The 17,182-nt window shown below is 36.7% G+C and overlaps 2 protein-coding genes across 3 annotated transcripts in view; one reads left to right on the top strand and one right to left on the bottom strand.

Annotated features, from left to right (window-relative positions):
• The window catches only part of inpp4aa (inositol polyphosphate-4-phosphatase type I Aa), a 33,067-nt gene extending 31,866 nt beyond the window's left edge, over nt 1-1,201 (bottom strand). The window contains exon 1 of one of the 2 annotated variants that reach the window (XM_038289643.1): nt 1,076-1,201. The gene's annotated coding sequence lies outside the window, so the exon portion shown is untranslated. The remainder of the gene's footprint in view (nt 1-1,075) is intronic. The other variant, XM_038289644.1, reaches the window with a different exon arrangement.
• A 2,767-nt stretch (nt 1,202-3,968) lies between these two features.
• On the top strand, nt 3,969-16,789 carry slc9a2 (solute carrier family 9 member 2). Its single transcript, XM_038289619.1, has 13 exons — nt 3,969-4,491; nt 5,342-5,556; nt 5,632-5,880; nt 7,643-7,893; nt 7,981-8,198; nt 8,663-8,862; nt 9,971-10,060; nt 10,143-10,213; nt 11,914-12,081; nt 12,178-12,283; nt 13,754-13,870; nt 15,787-15,874; nt 16,117-16,789. The coding sequence occupies exons 1-13, from the start codon at nt 4,230-4,232 to the stop codon at nt 16,500-16,502; spliced, it is 2,421 nt and encodes an 806-aa protein (XP_038145547.1). The 5' UTR covers nt 3,969-4,229; the 3' UTR covers nt 16,503-16,789.
• The last annotated feature ends 393 nt before the right edge of the window (nt 16,790-17,182 follow it).

Here is a 17,182-nt window from a genome sequence, read left to right as displayed (position 1 = left end):
GTCTGCTTCAAATGGCTCTTCTGCTCTGTCATCACCTGTGTCTTCATTCTGGCACCACAGTCTTCCCTTTTCTGTATCACTCTGTAGGTCTGTTTTATTTTCCCTCTCTCTCTCCACAGTTTATTGATTTAAGGATTTAATTTGGTGCTGACCGGAGCAACTTCTGCAGTCCATGAACATCTAATCTGAATGAATGTGTAAAAAATGTCTCACTGACCACTAAAAAAATGGACACAGAGATGAGGAGAAGATTCAAAGAACTGTAGAGGAGAAAACAATTATTAAGAAAAACAAAGGGAGGCTATAGGAACAATTAGTATTTATATTAATAATTATTATTAAAAAATATGTATCCATGTATGATTATGGATACAATGATTGGATACTATAATGAATAAATAAACATGTATATAAAAGAAAATAAATTAGTTTTTTAATGAAAAAGAAGAGGCTTATTGAAGGTAAGAAACTGAATGTCACTATTAGTTTATTTTAAACAGATAAAAAAGAAGAAATTGATAAATTCAACCTGCTGATATGTTTTATTGTTAACGCTTTAAGCAGCAATGAAAAGGCCTACAGGAGGGTGACACGTTGCCTTACAAAGCAGCACATAATAACTCTCCTATTAAATGTAGGTGGTTACATTTCCTGCATAAATAATAATAACCTGTTTTTAGAGCCAAAACATGACTATTGTTCTATGTGCTGATTTTATGTGCATACATAAAAAAAAATCCACCAGAATATAGTATTTATTTTATGGCAGCATTAGTCATCATGCTTAATGTCTATATTTATTCACGCACAATAACAAACATTGCGTCATATTATCCACTGGTGCTACTGCGCATATGGCTGCAGGATTAAAACCAACACTTTGATCAATTCCAGTTAAAGCAGCTCTAATATTACGAACCCATCGACTATTTGTGCTTCTTGTGATGGCTGTAAACACGCCTCATAGGGATCAAGCAGACAGCGCCGCCGCGTCATGAGATCATCTTTCTCTGAGAACAAACACCCGAAACTATAAACATATAAATACATCAAATAAAACAGCAATCGATCTTACCTTCAGTGCATCGATGAAGGCTACTTGTCACACTGATGCGCATCCTGGTTGCAATGACGATGCCTGCAGTCAAGACTCGCCCTGACTCCCTCTGACACATCCAGATGACAGGATGGAAGCGAGGCTCGCTACGTCCACTGGGGGGCGCTGTTGTCCTTGTTTAAAGGCAAACATTTGACAATGAGAGCCTGGTAAAAACTTTAAGTATGTTTTTCACCCTTTGTTAATCCTTAAACACATTTTTTTCACGTTCAAATTTGCTGATCTGTCTAAGATATATCTCTTACTTATCAGAATGAATAATAAAAAAAAAAAATATTAATATACGTTTTTTGTTTCATGGGTGCATAGAGCAGGAGGGCATTTGTTTAGTTTATCCCATTAGGAGTTACAGACCTGTAATTTCTGTAGTTTTTAAAATGAATATTTCAATAAATTATATAGGAGAAATATGAAATTGGTCTAAGGGATAACTCGATTACTGTCTCTACTGTCAGTGAATATCATCATGAAAAACTGGTTATTAAACAAAAAAATGAACGGCAAAAGTAAAATCTTATTAGAATCAATTTATTTTCTGTTAATTTCAGCAGGTAAATAGGATTATATGTGAAAGGAAGGAGGATAATTCAAAATGATGAACCTGAAAGAAGAAAATAGTTGTTTTTTTAACATAAATAATCTAAGTCCATCCCACTTACCCCCTTAAATCAAAGTAATATATGCCTCTTTTACGAACAAAATTACCTATATTTAAATTTTAACAGTTTATGTTTTCAGTACAGGAGCCTTAACAGGTGCAAGGACCAATTTTCGGTCCTAGAGGCCCCCATCTACAATAGATACATAAAAATGCATAATAACTAACTCTGATACAATATTTAAAGATATTTAAAAACATTTTAACTGACTTAAATTTCATTAAGCATCAGAGTTTTGATTTTGAATACTGGCAATCAGTTATATAGACATGTTAACATATAAATAAGTTAAGATGATTGGTTTTAACTTCATTCTGGAAGGCAGTTATAATATGATTAGATAAAATCAATATTTATCAGTGGTTACAACTACATTGTCCATTTCTGTTACTCTTTTATAATCAACTCAGAGTGCTCATGTTTGAACCAAATATCTCAGAGTTTTAATTGAAAATATAGAAAATGCTTTTCTGGCTATTATAAATACAATTTTAAAAGGTGAGCTTTCTATATTTTAAATATGTAACTTTTCTTCTTGTATTTTGAAGTGAAACAATCCAAACAGGTTCCAGATGGTTACATGCTTTTTCTAGATTTTAATAATAATAACAGTCTGAACTGTGGAGACTTTTACATGATTTATTGCCAAGAGATAAGATTTTAAGAAAAACAAATAGGATTTTTTTTTTTTTTACATCAGAATTGATGACAATTTTTTTGCTACATTTAGTTGAAGACATTACAGAAAATACAACTTTTGACATCAAGATGATAGAAAGAGATCTTTGTATAATGTTTGTATAAAAATCCCCAAAGACCACGGTATGATTTTGATTAAATACTATAATATTCTGCTATAAAACGAGCGTGTGCTGACCAGATCTGGAAGTGGTTGAGGTGTATGAATGTGGAGGCAAATAATATGAAAATACTTAGGGAGCCTTAATGATAAATAATCTAAGCATAAGCAAATTATGAGATGTGTGGTACATAGCTTTTAATTGTCAACAATAAAAGCATCTGTTCACATTATTTGGAGTCTTTACAGGGGTCAAGAGACCAAACATTCAATAGGTGTAGGTCAAATTATTCATCCAATGTTTTTGAGGGAATTAAATTCCACAGTGTTAAATATGCAACGTCAAAGTACACTGACTCTTTCAGAGTTATTAGAACAACAACTGGAGTAAGATATACGCTATGTAGAGCAGGGGTGTTCAACGTTTTCCAGGCCAAGGACCCCAATCTAATGGTGAGATGGAGCGGGGACCCCCTAATTATATATATTGGGTCCTATAGTCACTCTATTACGAATGGAGTAATGTAACAAAAGTAATTTGGCCCTGGGATTATTAAATTTGTTCTGATTCTGATTTCTGGTTGATGGGACAGGTGTTGTGAATGAAACGGTGCCCAGCTTGAAAGAGCTCCTGTGTGTAACTGAATGTGTGCATTGATGATTGGAAGACATCTTCTGCCTCCATTTATCTGTTTACTACAGTGTGTTCAATTCATGTTAATGTGCATTTAAAGACATTTCAATTAGTGGAAAAATATCATGGGGGAATATAAAAAAAAAAGTTTAATCCACTAAAACTTTCACGACCCCCATGCAGCACCTCCGTGGAGCCTCTAGGGGTCACGGACCCCCTGTTGAAGACCTCTAATGTAGAGAGTTAATTAAACACTAATTTAGAGTGGGGCCAGATTGCACTCAGATTGGTGTGAAATTTAACTTTTAAATTGTTACTATAACACTGCAAAATTTACTGTAATGAAGAAATAAAAGAAAACAATATATTATTGAAAAAAAAGCAATTTGGAGATGCAGCTAATGATCTTTAAAAAACAAAACAAAACAAACAAAAAAAACAAAAACAAAGGAAGAATTTAATTAGCTGACTGAAAACATAATGGAATAAGTTTTAGGTATTTCCTCTTAAGCTCACTTGAAATAAAATTAAACCACAATTTTTAACATGGTTCGATTTTTTTATGTCTTTATTTTTATTGAGACTGCACTGTTTTTTGTTCAGTAGCCGTGGTTTTGCTTTTTCTAAGCGTGTAAACACCGAAACTTCTTCGTTTGGTGCAGAAACAGATCTGCACCAACTTTACCTGCTCCAGGTCCTGAACTATCCAATCAGAGCGCAGCTCGCGGCCGCACCCAGTCAGTAGCGGAACTCTTTTTTGACTCAGGTGAGACACAGGTGTGCAGTCCCGCAAACTGAAGGAGACTTAATGACTCTCTTTTTTCTTGTTCATCTCTGGAATATCAGAAAATTTTGATCTCAGAGTCTGCTGTAACTTTAATTTCTATGAGCTGTTTTTAAAAGAAACGGTGTCTTTTCTGTAAATAGATTTTATATTTTTTTTCGTGAACTAACGATGGAGTAGTTGCGCGTCGGTCACATTTTCATAGTGGCGCATAGGAACTGCGTCTTTAGCACACCATGGATTACAGACGCACTAAAGGAGCGCTTTTTTCTCTTATTGTCTGCATATGTTTTAGTCTTCCTAATGGTTCCAGAGGAGAGATCCCACCGAAACCCACAGCAGGGGTCACGATTCTGCCTCCGGTTCAGCCTGATGAGCCGCAGGCTTATCCAGAGGATGAATATCCAAATTTACCTGTGTTCACTATGGACTATACAAGAATACAGATCCCGTTTGAAATCACCTTATGGATGCTGCTTGCTTCATTCGCAAAAATTGGTGAGTACTAATAAACTTGTACAAAAAAAAAAGAAAAGAAATCCATCCATTCTCTCTAAATAAAAATATCATTCTGCTCAGTATATGCTGCAAAAAAAAAAAAAAAAAAAAACGGCCTCTGGAAACCTTTTGCTTGAATAATTACTATTACTGTGGGCGGATTTGGCTCTACCATGAGAAAATCAGCAAAGGTTGGAATTTCTAGTGGTGTGGGAAGAAACCAGGCCTTGCTGTCTGATTAAAATCAGCATCACCAAAAAAAAAACAAAACTTGAAAGTAGAGGGAAACATGTAGACATGAAACCTCAACTCTTTACTAACTGTGAAGACACACTAGTAATAAAGCACCTTGCATTCTGTATCTCCTTACCTGCCTCCAGGCTTTCTTGGGCTTTGATATTGCTGTAAGAAAATGACTTTAGACCTTCTCAGGCTACAACAACCACTGTCTATGTGCAGTTTTATTTCCCACAGTTTTTCATTCCACCCACTTTTCCTAAATATAGTTTAGATACAGCACTTTACCTTTTTAGCGACTCTAAAGGTTTCTATGTCTGTCTGTTACAAGAGTCTTCCATTAATATAATTTTCTGTTTTCCTTAACTAACCTTAAGTAATATATGATTCAGAGAAAATTATCTGTTTTCATTGCCAAATTCCACAAAAATCACAAATAAACAGAAATAAAGCATTGAACTATATCACTCTGTCAAATGAGTCTATTTGAGCTTATTTTTTATTTTATTTTCAAAAACAACCTGTTCCATGATTTTCCAGCTCATGGGGATCTGGTGCTGAAAGGGCTCCAGTTTTTACACTACACACAGATCCCTCTCCTCTTTTGTTTCAGGTTTTCATGTTTACCACAAGATCACCATCTGGGTGCCGGAGTCTTGCCTTCTTATAAGCATTGGTCTGATAGTTGGAGCCATCATGCACTCAGTCCACGAGACACCCCCAGCTGTTCTCACCAGCAATGTCTTCTTCCTATACATGCTTCCTCCTATTGTTCTTGACTCGGGCTACTTCATGCCCACCAGACCTTTCTTTGAAAACATTGGGACAGTGAGTAGTAAACCCAACCACATCCCCTGCTGCGCTGGCATACATGCAATCACATATCCGCCTCCTTTTTTGCAGGTGTTGTGGTTTGCTGTGGTGGGGACCCTGTGGAACAGCATCGGCATCGGCATGTCCCTGTACGCCATCTGCCAGATCGAGGCTTTCAACGTGCAGGACATCAGCCTTCAGGAGAACCTGCTGTTTGCAGCCATCATCTCGGCCGTGGACCCTGTGGCGGTTCTCAATGTGTTTGAGGATGTTTCTGTAAACGAGCAGCTCTATATTGTGGTGTTTGGAGAGTGTCTCTTCAACGATGCTGTCACTGTTGTGAGTAGAAGCTCTTGTTTCTTTACTATATTATGTGAAACTTGCTGGATAGCGCTAGCTCACTGTTTGTTATGAAAACAAACGTTTGAATTGAGGTAGGATTTTTCTTTACAAATGCACATTATGCCTTGCAGTTCAGTCAACACAAACACTGCTATTTTTTTGGTGCATTTTAGTCACTTGGGAATGTTTATTTCTTATATCAGAGGATTTAATTCTCCATTGTCACAGCTTCACACTTTGTGACATTCGAAACCGTTAAAGCACATCTACTATTGTGAGCAAGTTTTTCTATTCTTCTGCACTCAAAAGGTTTGACTCAGGTTTCATCTTTTTTTAACACTTCTTTCATTCATTACATTTTTGGGGTTAGGGTAAACTCATGAGAACATGATGCATGAGGAAGAAACTTTTGATCCCAGATAAACGTAGGAAGAACAGAACAAAGAGGATGTTTGAGAAATGAAACAAATGTGTCCATAGATAAAAAAAACCCATGTCTGTCGCTTTTAGATTCTGTTTGCTCAGATGCTGCCAAACCTGTTTCTGAGGTCACAGTTTCATGTTCGTTTGGCAGCGACACATGGTACACACTGTCTGTTACATGACAAAGAGGAGCTTATCTCCCTTCCCATTCTCTTCATTTTCTACCCAAACACTCTCCTAACCCACTCCTGTATACCAGATCCCTTTGCACCGACAATAGTGAGCAGTTTGTTTGGAATACGGTAGCATAAGTTTAGAGAACAAACATTATGCAGAGTTATTAGAAAAGCTCTGGAGTTGAACACCCATACAGCAGCTTTAACAAGATTTGACAGGCATTTATTGGTTAAAAACAGGAGTGGTGTCACAAATAAGGTTCTTCAAGGACTTGCATACTACCAACTATTAGGACTCATCTTTTAAAAGGGATGGTAATCTTGCTTTGAGTTTATGTTTTATGTTTTGCCTATTGTACATTATGCAAATCTGAACAGCAGACTGAGAACAGTGGCGATAATACACCACACATATACATTCCCACATATGATTTTTAACTTATAATCCTGTCAGAAAATCATTTAGAACATGGGCCCACTGTGGCACATGTCAATTATTTGATTTGTTAATATATTTATGAATCTTACCTGATAAATCCTTAAAACAATGTGGAAGTTGGCGGTATAATTTGGCACTTTCTTTTGCAATGTAATAGAATAAACCAGGGTGACATGCAATGCTGTGCAAATTCTATGCAGGGCATACAGGAAATTGTGAGAAATAAAAAATCTTTTTGTATTTCTAAGAAGTTGATTTGCGCTACTAACTTCTTGATGGTGAAGATTCCCAGTCATCCAGGTCATAGTCATTCCTGGATTGTTTTTTTTAATCTTTTTTTGGAATGAAATACAATAATAATGCACGCATCTAACCTGACCGGACTATACAAATTATTTAATATGTGATGAAGAAACTGTTAAGTTTGCAATATTTTCAGGCAAACCCTCCAACTTTTTTTTTTCTTTTTCAAGAATATTAAGAATTTGTAATGGGAATGAAGTAACTTGACAGTGTGACAGAGCTTTATTATGGTGGTATCTATTTATAACCCCAGTAAAAGTTTGATTTGGTTATTAACTTCCTTGAGCTGATTTCTCATGTCCTATACCAGAGCCTGTGTAAGACGAGAGCTCAATAATGTACCCACAGGTTACAGTCATGCCAGAATGCCTTAGAAATGTAATGTTTGTATGTAAATAACATATTTGACGATTTTCAGGTGCTGTACAACATGTTCACCTTTGTGGCAGAGATGCCAACCGTGCAACCTGTAGACGTGTTCTTGGGAGTGGGGAGGTTCTTCGTGGTAGGCCTTGGGGGGATGGGTTTCGGCATCCTTTTTGGTTTTGTGGCCGCCTTCACGACCAGATTCACTTCCAAGGTCAGAGAAATAGAGCCCCTCTTCATCTTCATGTACAGCTACCTGGCCTATCTGGTGGCCGAACTCTTTGCCATCTCCTCCATCATGGCGTGAGTAGCTTTAAAAAAGGTTATATAATAAAACACTAAAATTTTAAACAGTTTAACCTAAACTTCTTTGTGTGTTTGTTCATGCAGCATTGTTTGCTGTGCCCTCACCATGAAGTATTACGTCGAGGAGAATGTTTCCCAGCGTTCTTGTACAACCATCCGACATTTGGTCAAGATGCTTGGCTCCATTTCAGAGACCCTGATCTTCTTCTTCCTGGGCGTCGTCACCATAACGACCGAGCATGAGTGGAACTGGGGCTACATCCTCTTTACGCTGCTGTTTGCCTTTTTATGGAGAGGTCTGGGTAAGCTGACAGGAAGAGGACATGAATCAGATTGAGGTCTATTTAAGAGGAATTGCATTTAATATTTACCTTAAAATGTTTAAGTCGCACTGACGGGGGGGAAAAAGTAATTTAGCAGCCATTAGTGGTATTTTACATTGAGGTAATCTGGATTACTTTCCTGTTTAATTACAGATGACCTTGCGCAGCAATAAAACATTTTTTCTGTCTGCCATCAGCTACAGAGACTTCCAAGGATTATTTCAAATTCTTGGTTGCTTATTTTCTTAATAAAAAAAAAAAAAAACTAGGTTAAAAGTTTCCTTTACAGGTTTCAATATCATCCAAATAGAGGCTAAAAGTGTCCTGCTATGAATTTAAGTGCCAGTTTTAAGCCCTTTTTATTGGCCTGATTAAAACTATAACCCAAAATCTTTATTTTTGGTATCTTTAGCTGCAGCTAACATTTTCCCTGTACTCTCCAGGCATTTTGGTGCTGACTCAGATCATTAACCCTTTCCGAACAATCTCCTTCAACATGAAGGATCAGTTCGGTTTGGCCTACGGAGGACTGCGGGGTGCCATTTCGTTCGCTCTGGCCTTCACACTTCCTGAAAACATTGGCCGAAAGCAGCTATTTGTCACTGCCACTATCGCAATTATTCTCTTCACAGTGTTTCTTCAGGTAAGACTTTCAAGTCTATGGATATGGTACAGATGGTTTGGTGCTTGATTATTCAAGGATGGAGAGAGTCAAAATCAATTAACAGCATGTAATTTATGATTTTGTTGACATTTCCAGACACATCTTAATTTGATGCCTTGAGAGTTTTAGACATGGCTTTTTTCTTTAATGTTTTACAAAAAAGATAGGAATAAAATTTGATAATTTGTATCATGTTTTTTTTCCTCTGTTGTTTTAAATTATGTGCCTTATCAATATTTAGTGGCATGGTTGAAGATTTGTTTTTGTCATACTGGGTTTGAATCTCTCTCTAAACCATCCTAGTCATTTATCACCTAGTAGCACCCTGTTGAACTAGAACTATTCAGAAATGATGTGTTTAGATTTAATGTTTGATTGTAAATTCTCCGTGTAAAACATATTGAAATATAAGGCCATTTATAAGCCACTTCAAAAATGTTTTACATGGTCTCACCCTACTTTTTTTAAAACAGAAAAGTAGAAAAAAATGTTTTAATTCTTCTGCTGGCATAACATAGTATTAAAAAAAAAAAAAGTGTGATTTTTTTATTCTGATTTCTATGTATAGACCTGAAATGTAGCATAAACAGCTACTTAATTAAGCGCTACCAGTTTAAGAGCTCATTATGCAGGCTTTTTGCTGCTCTTCTTTCAGTGTAACGCTGGAAGTCTAAACACTTAATGAGTTGATCGGTGTTGATTAGTCGGGTGGAGCTGTAGATAAAATATTCCCATAGTTTATCAGTTGTTGCCTCAAAATGTTGCCTTAATCAAAGTGATTGGTGTTGCTCATCTAGTTTCCACAAAATTCCGCAATAAAATCAAACCGGACTTCTTTAAGTCAGCTGACCAGCAACAAGTGTACAGTAGGGTCACTCTATGATAGAGCTGGCAGTTTTTTTTTATTGTAGGTTTTTCATAGCATTTTGAACCATAGACACAATATTAAAAAGTTGTTAATGTTTCCTTTGTACAACCAAAGATTTGCTTTACGCTGCAATAAAGACTCTGCCTTCCAGTTTAGATTTAAAAAGTAATTTAGAAGAGATGGCAGTAATTGGCAGCCTCACTTTTTGAAATCTTGCAGGGAATCAGTATTCGACCGCTGATTGAGTTCATCAATGTACGCAGAACCAACCGCAATGTGGACACCATCAATGTAGAGATCCACTGCAGGGTATGTTGCAGACCTTTATTCATATTATGTACAGTGCGTGTTGACCGGGAAGTGCTTAGACTCTCTGCCCCGTACCTTTCAGGTCATGGAGCACACGATGGCAGGAATAGAGGATCTCTGTGGGCAGTGGAGTCATTTCTATTGGAAGGACAAGTGAGTGTTTTTACATTTCTGGTCTGAAGAAAAAGGATCTTTGAGAGATTTTAAAGCTTGTTTATATTGGAAATGTGACGGGATGTTGACCGTTGATCAGGTGTTGGTGTCATATTTAGTGCCTGCAGTCAGCCGCTACATTTGTTATCGTCTGTTAATCTGGAAAATTAAGGGTGGATAACAAACTTTTCATACCTCATCTTTTTGTTTAGTTATTATTAAGCATTGCAAGTTATTACAACGTGTCCTGTTTCTTTATTATTAATTTTTTATATTTGTATACAAAAAAGTGGTGCTATGCCTCAGCAGTAAATGAGGATGATTCAGTCTGCCTTAAAAAGAGAGTTAATTTGACATGAATTGGTTATATTTTTGAATCCTCACTTAATTTCATATCTGATTTTCGTTTATAACTCTTTCCTCTTCTCCTTCTTCTCCTTTTTGCAATGAGCAGTTAAATCTATGTGTTTATGTCCTTTAACTGGCCTCCATATACTATACATCCATCATTGCTATAACCATAGGGGGGCTGGTGCTCATATCTAGCTGACGTTAGGTGAATTTAAGGGTACACACTTTAAAGATTACCAGTTTGTCACAGAGCAGCACATATGACAAACATAACACAGCAACACACAACCCATCCTCGCTCATTTTTTTTCTTTTGGACTATGGAGTACAGCAGGGGTACCTGGTAAGGTGCATGAACAGGGAAAACATGCAGAAAGACCAAAGGCTAATATTCAAACACAGGGCCTTTTGCCAACAGCGCTACTTTGGAGCTATGATCAAACAACAATGTCTGATATTATAATGAGCCAGCTGAAAATAGTGGAGGAAATGGCTGCATACAAAGAAAATAAAATGATTAAAAGTTCTGTGAATGGGAGGCCTCTAAAATCCAGTACCACCTCAACCTGAGAAGCTTCACAAAGAGAATATCAATAGCATGAGCTTCAAAGAGCAACTTACCAAGAGCTGTAAAGAACACGGCTGGTGTTGAAAAATCTGTCGACGAGATGACTTCAAATTTAGCTTTTCCAATGCGTATAGAGACAGGCAAGACAACGACCTGTTGATGGGAAGGAATAACCTAATAAAAATGTTGCTTGCAGTTTACAAAAACATGTGGACAAAGTAATTGTATTGAGATGAGAGCATATTTAATGCATTTTAAGTCCATATTAGGCAGAAGCTATTACACATTATTGAACACATTGATCCCAGGGTGAAACATGGTGGGAGCAGCATTATGCTGTGATGACTTCTTCAGCAAGGATTGGGAAGAAAGACAAATGGTGTTAAACAGAGGCTAATCTTCAGGCTGGATGAAGACATTGAATGTGCCATTCTAAAGCTACAACAGAGTGGCTTATGACTCATACATTGTCCTTTGTTGGGTCTAGTCAAAGCCCAGACACGACTCCCAACTAGGAATCTGTACTGGGGCTATAAAATAAATGTGTGTAGATTCCATCCATAAAATCCTACTGAGTTTTAACTATGTTACGAAGCAGAACTGGCAGGACATCAGTCCACATGTGCAAATCTTGACAAAATAAATCTCAAAACCATGAAAGCCCTAATATAAAAGGTTGGTTTGGACATTTTTTTTCATCCATAGCTCTGTGAACAGAGAATTTGTTTTATAAAAAACAACATATACTCTAATAACAGTGGGTCTGTTATCTCAAATTCAGGTTCATGAGGTTCAACAACCGAATACTTCGTCGGATACTTATTCGAGACGCCAGGGCGGAATCCAGTATCGTCGCGCTGTACAAGAAGCTGGAGCTGCAGAATGCCATAGAGGTCCTGGACACGGTGTCTGGAGAAATCAGCGCTGCTCCGTCCGTCATCTCCCTCCAGTATGAACCTTTGATGATAAACCGTACCTTCTAATTGTATGTATAGACCAACGAGTAACAAAAAACTTTGTCTTAATATCTCTTTTTGGAATTTAGGGAGGAGCAGAAGGAATCTTCTAAACAGAAGATGAGTTTAATGACTGAGGACCTTAAAAACATGCATAAAATTCTGTCCAAAAATATGTACAAGATCCGGCAGCGGGTAAGCTAAACAATTTGTTTCAGTTTTTTTTAAAGGAAAACGCATTACAGCACTGCTTTTGCATTATTTAGAATTGATACCAGTTATTTATTTAAACAGACTCAAGCATTCATAAGCATATCTTTCAATGTAGAATCATAATTTTATCATGAAATACTGTACATTTTTTTTTTTTTTTTTTGTATTACTGGGTTTCTTGTGTACTCTTTCTATAAATACAGACATCGATTTATTTCATTGATTTATTTCAAATAAGAGAGTAGATATGACACATCATGCAGGAGGAATGATGGAGTACGACAAATGCATATAAGGGGAAGTTTATTTCCAATTTAATAGCTAAAGAAAATGATATTAGCTATTGATTTTAAAATGTTAACATTACATTTGTTTTTGGCCAGTGACGCAAATAAATATGTCACTGCTGGAAAGTATTCAAAACCAGGTTCTGCATTAAAATACAGCATGACAGTTTTAGTTATTTTAGCATGGATTATATGACCTATAGAATGCCATAAATCATATCTGTAGCAAGTCTAACATTTATCACAGTAGCTGGATCTTTATTGACAGAAACTTCAACATCACTCTTAGGTCTTTAAAAGTGTGAGTCAGGCAGAAGGAGTCAACCAGGAATGCCGTTTCTAAAACAGGAAGTTTTAACTCTGTCTGTAGACAACAAAGGTTCTTCTTTAATAATCCAGATCTGACCCAGTGAAGAGGAACTTCCTCAGACACATTCAGAAAGTGATGGTGAAACATGAAAGCTCTAAACACTGAAACCCGGTCTTGTTTTGCATAACGGCAGCATGTCGCCAGCAGTACTTTTCCACCAGGGACAATGACATCAGCTCTTAAAAGACTCTTTGCTGTGCAGGCAAACAGGAATCATGTGCCTTTATAACCAGCTGGCATGTTGTCCACTCACATGTTTTATTTTTACATATTGACAGTAATGTTATGGTTGCTTTTTCTCTATGTCCTGTACATTAGCTAAACTCCGCTTGTCACAAACATAATTCTATATGGATATATCATCTACTAGCCTCAAACTTTGAGATGTAATAAAAACATTGATTTTGATTTAATAATAAAGTCATATGTACAGTATAGGAGCTTTTCTGTTTCACAGCGGGTTTGTTTCTTATTGATGGAAATGGTTGTTCTGCAGCATCCGAGGATCATTTAATGGCAGTTTGCAAAGAGCAAACACAGATAGTGGCCCTTGTTGCTCAGACAGGTGTGGTCAGTTTTGGTCTGGTAATCTGAGCTTTAAAGATTGTTGTTTCCCCCCTTAAACCCCTTTAGTGGTCTATTTAACCAAGTCATGATTTTCTCCAGAGAATGAGGCTGGAAACAGATTTCTGCAAATGTCCACAGTAGCCAAGCTTAGCAAAATGTTATGAAGATCTTCATATTTAGCACACCAATGTGAATAATGTCTTATTTTTCTGTTGTTTATGTATACAGACTGTGGCATTCACAAGTAAGCACGCTCTGCCCAATGACAGCCAGCCCAGAGAGATCCTGATTAGACGCCACGCCAGCATCCGGCGAAGCCTCCGTCCTGGCAGCTTTCAGTCCACGGTAATTTCAACCTCAAGACTTCAGTGATTCTTCCTAATGCAAGGGTGCCCCTCTTTAAATTACTACTAAATAATGCTGCCCTTTAAGATAGAAATGTGCAAGAATAGCAGAAGTTTAACTTTAAATAGGTGAGTAAAAACCTAGAAAAACTAATGGGATCTAAAAACAGTCCAGGAACAATTACAACTTACTTTTATCAGCCTGGAGGAACTTTAGACAAGGTTCTATTATCAATAAATTATTTATATTCTCTAAAATGAATTAATATCTTCAGATCATTTATGATATTTCTGGCATTTTTAGCATGTTTTGTGTTTCTAATACTTTAGAAAGTGATAAAGTCAATCCATGAATTGCTTCATTTTGACCACAAAAATTGGTAAACAGTGATTATGTTAACAATTGACCTACTGCCACAATATATAAAATGAGGCTATTTAAATTAGCTTAATGGAATCTGGTGTTTAAAATGCAAATGTTTCAGAGTGTTTTTTTTTTTTTGCATACTTCTTTTAAACTTAATGTTGGTCGGTGTGTCTAGGCTCATTTTGTTTCTTGGTGGTGGTTTTAATGTTGACTCCTCCCACTAAGGGTAACCTTGCTTTTAAATTTCCTTCTTTGTGTAAAACCTGACACTAGCTTGGAAAATGGAGACTCATTAGAGCTGTGGCTGTGACAGCTGAGGTTATGAACAGACACTCTAAAGTGGTATAACTGAAATATTATGAAAAAGTAGAATATCTGTTCATCTGGGGTTGGTTATCAGGAGCTACTGTAAGTTCTATTTATTGTATTTTTAAAACTTTATCTGTAATTTACCTGTTTCTTCTATTGTTACCTCTGAATTTCTCGGGGATTAAGAGAGGAAAATATATTTATAAAAAATCTAGAATTAAAAAAATTTGTTTATAAAAAAAACTAATTTGGATAAATAGATTAAAAATATCAGTTTATCTGATCAGTATCTTAAATAGTTTTGGTACAATTAAATCATAAGTAAAATTAAAACGATGTTTTGTCAACTCATCCCAAGTTTTTATCTAATTAATTAAAGAAAGGGACAATTAGAAGAATTTTATGAATACAATTATTTTAACTTTGGCACACAGACCTTAGCAGGAAACATTAGCACTGAATTTTACTGTAATATGCATAAGCAGGTATATGAGAACAGGGAAGTTTCCCCCCAGGCCTGAAACTGTTGGAGTGGAGATGGATGAAGTTGTTCAGTCCATAGACTGCTGGTTTGTGAGACGGTCTGCTTTAGCTGTATTGGTGAGATCCAGTAGACTGTGTGCTGATACTGGTGCTTTACTCAGGGACCCGGAAGATAGATGTCCAGCTTGGATAAACACAGGTTTGCATGAACCTTAGATATGATGGTGGTGAAGGGAACGGAGGTGGGTTGAATCGGAGTCAGAGTCAAAATCAGAAACACAATCACTGCTTGTGCTTGGCTGGGCAGCAGACAGAGTCATGGACTTGAGGACCTTTTAAGATAAACTCTGGATGCTGATTGGGCTTTGTGGAGATGCAGTTCAAAGCTTATTGGTTTGCGTCAGAGGCAGATGAGCCTCTCATGATGAGGGCAAGTAGTTTAGTTTCTTCACTTGAACTTACGCTTAGGCTTCATTTAAGTGATTAAGCTGGAAATTAAAGACTGTGCAAGGTAACACACTTACATTCTTTACAATTGTATTAAAATTATATTTTCCTCAAGAATTACAGAAGTTTTTCCACTTTCATTTTGTCCTTAATGTTTATGTTTAAGATCCACTTCTGTTGAAACACAGATAATCCTGAGAAACTCAGTACTGCAGTTTTTTTTTACATTTACCTAAATCTGATGTAAGTTGCTAGAGGTGAAACAGAATCTCTTCTACTAATTTTCTCTTATTTGGTGTTTTTCTCTCCAGATGGTTCCAAAGTCTCAGAAATATTTTTCACTTCCTGCTGGACAGAGTTTAGGGTCAAAATATCCTTCCTCTCGACTGAGTCATGCAGGTAAGCTTCTGAAACTAATCCTTCACACTTTTCCATTAGGGAATAACATGATTATTAAAGCTCCTTTGATAACTTTTAACACATTAAATGTTAAAACAAGAAACACAGATTATTAGAAATTCATGTGACCAAAGGTTAGAAAGATATAACTGGGAAGTAAAGGAAGAAAGACACATGGTTGGTTCTTTTATTGCTGCTTTATTATTTTTATTACTTCTTGTTTCTCCTTCTTTTCATCTCAGATAAACATGAGACAATGTCAGAGGTAGCCTATCCTACTCGACGCTCTCGACTCAGTCATTCCAAACGCTCTTCGTCTGGAGCCATGATGCCGCTTCACAAGCTGGGAACACTAAAAGAAATGCCCTCTACTGATGACCTTGGCATGCACCAAACTACCTCCTCCAACAGTGATCCCTCTTTCCCATCCTCCTCTCACCACCACGGCCCTCCTGTTGACAATAACAATGGCTCTGCAGACAGCTTAAGGAATGAAAATGAGGCAGAAGAGGAAAATGGGCTGTGGCAGCAGGAGGCTTTATCACCACCAAGCTGGGCAGCCGAACCCAGAGACAACACGCCTCGAAACCCTCTCCTCAGGCGGCCACAGTGGAACCCAAAAAAGTAAAATCCAAATGAACCACATTGTTAAAAAAAACAAAAACTTCTTGTTTTAGTTTCAAATGTGAAGGTACATTCACGATGGAGGTCTTTTCATTTCTACCTGAAGACGAAAACATTTCGTAGGAATACCTCGCAGAAAGAGCTGCCATGCACATCAGAAGCTCGGTGCAAAATACTGACTGAACTGTTTGCCTTATTAATGAATTTTGAACTTGTATTTTAGCTATTATTCTTTCTATGAGGATTTTTTTTATTGTTTTAAACTGTTGAATAAAATTTTTATTGAGAAAATAAGTCTTGTTTTTACGGGTAAATATTATGGCTCTCTTTTCGTATTTTTTTCCCCCTCAAAACTGAGGGAACCTTATTTCTTTGTACCTTAATAATCAGGTAAACTGGTATGTATGGCACAAGTTTAAGCACTTGTCCATTTCATTTTCACTCCGCTGAAACTAGAGATTTTAATGAAATAAATTGGAGAATGTGTTAAAAGACAGAGCAGCGCTCCAACTTAAAAGGAGAGGGAGAAGATTAGTGCTCAATGCATATGTTTTTGTATATGAAGACAGGAAGTTTTAATATTTATTAAAAGTGCTCTCCTCTCTGTTGTCCCATTTGTAGATGACTACAAAAGGATTCTTCCTGATCAAGATCCCAGTCCTAGTTGGACATTTATTTGTGGTT

This window comes from Cyprinodon tularosa, unplaced genomic scaffold (genome assembly GCF_016077235.1).
Source record: "Cyprinodon tularosa strain WSP-4 unplaced genomic scaffold, ASM1607723v1 ctg270, whole genome shotgun sequence".
NCBI classification, from domain to species: domain Eukaryota; kingdom Metazoa; phylum Chordata; class Actinopteri; order Cyprinodontiformes; family Cyprinodontidae; genus Cyprinodon; species Cyprinodon tularosa.
This window is presented reverse-complemented; position numbering and strand designations above follow the sequence as displayed.

Bases quoted from the DNA above. Each gene is read 5' to 3' on its own strand.
- slc9a2 (XM_038289619.1), top strand. From the start codon at position 4,230: ATGGATTACAGACGCACTAAAGGAGCGCTTTTTTCTCTTATTGTCTGC. The intron at 8,863-9,970 runs GTAAGACTTTCA...GAAATCTTGCAG, and splicing joins TCTTCACAGTGTTTCTTCAG to GGAATCAGTATTCGACCGCT. The intron at 10,214-11,913 runs GTGAGTGTTTTT...TCTCAAATTCAG, and splicing joins CATTTCTATTGGAAGGACAA to GTTCATGAGGTTCAACAACC.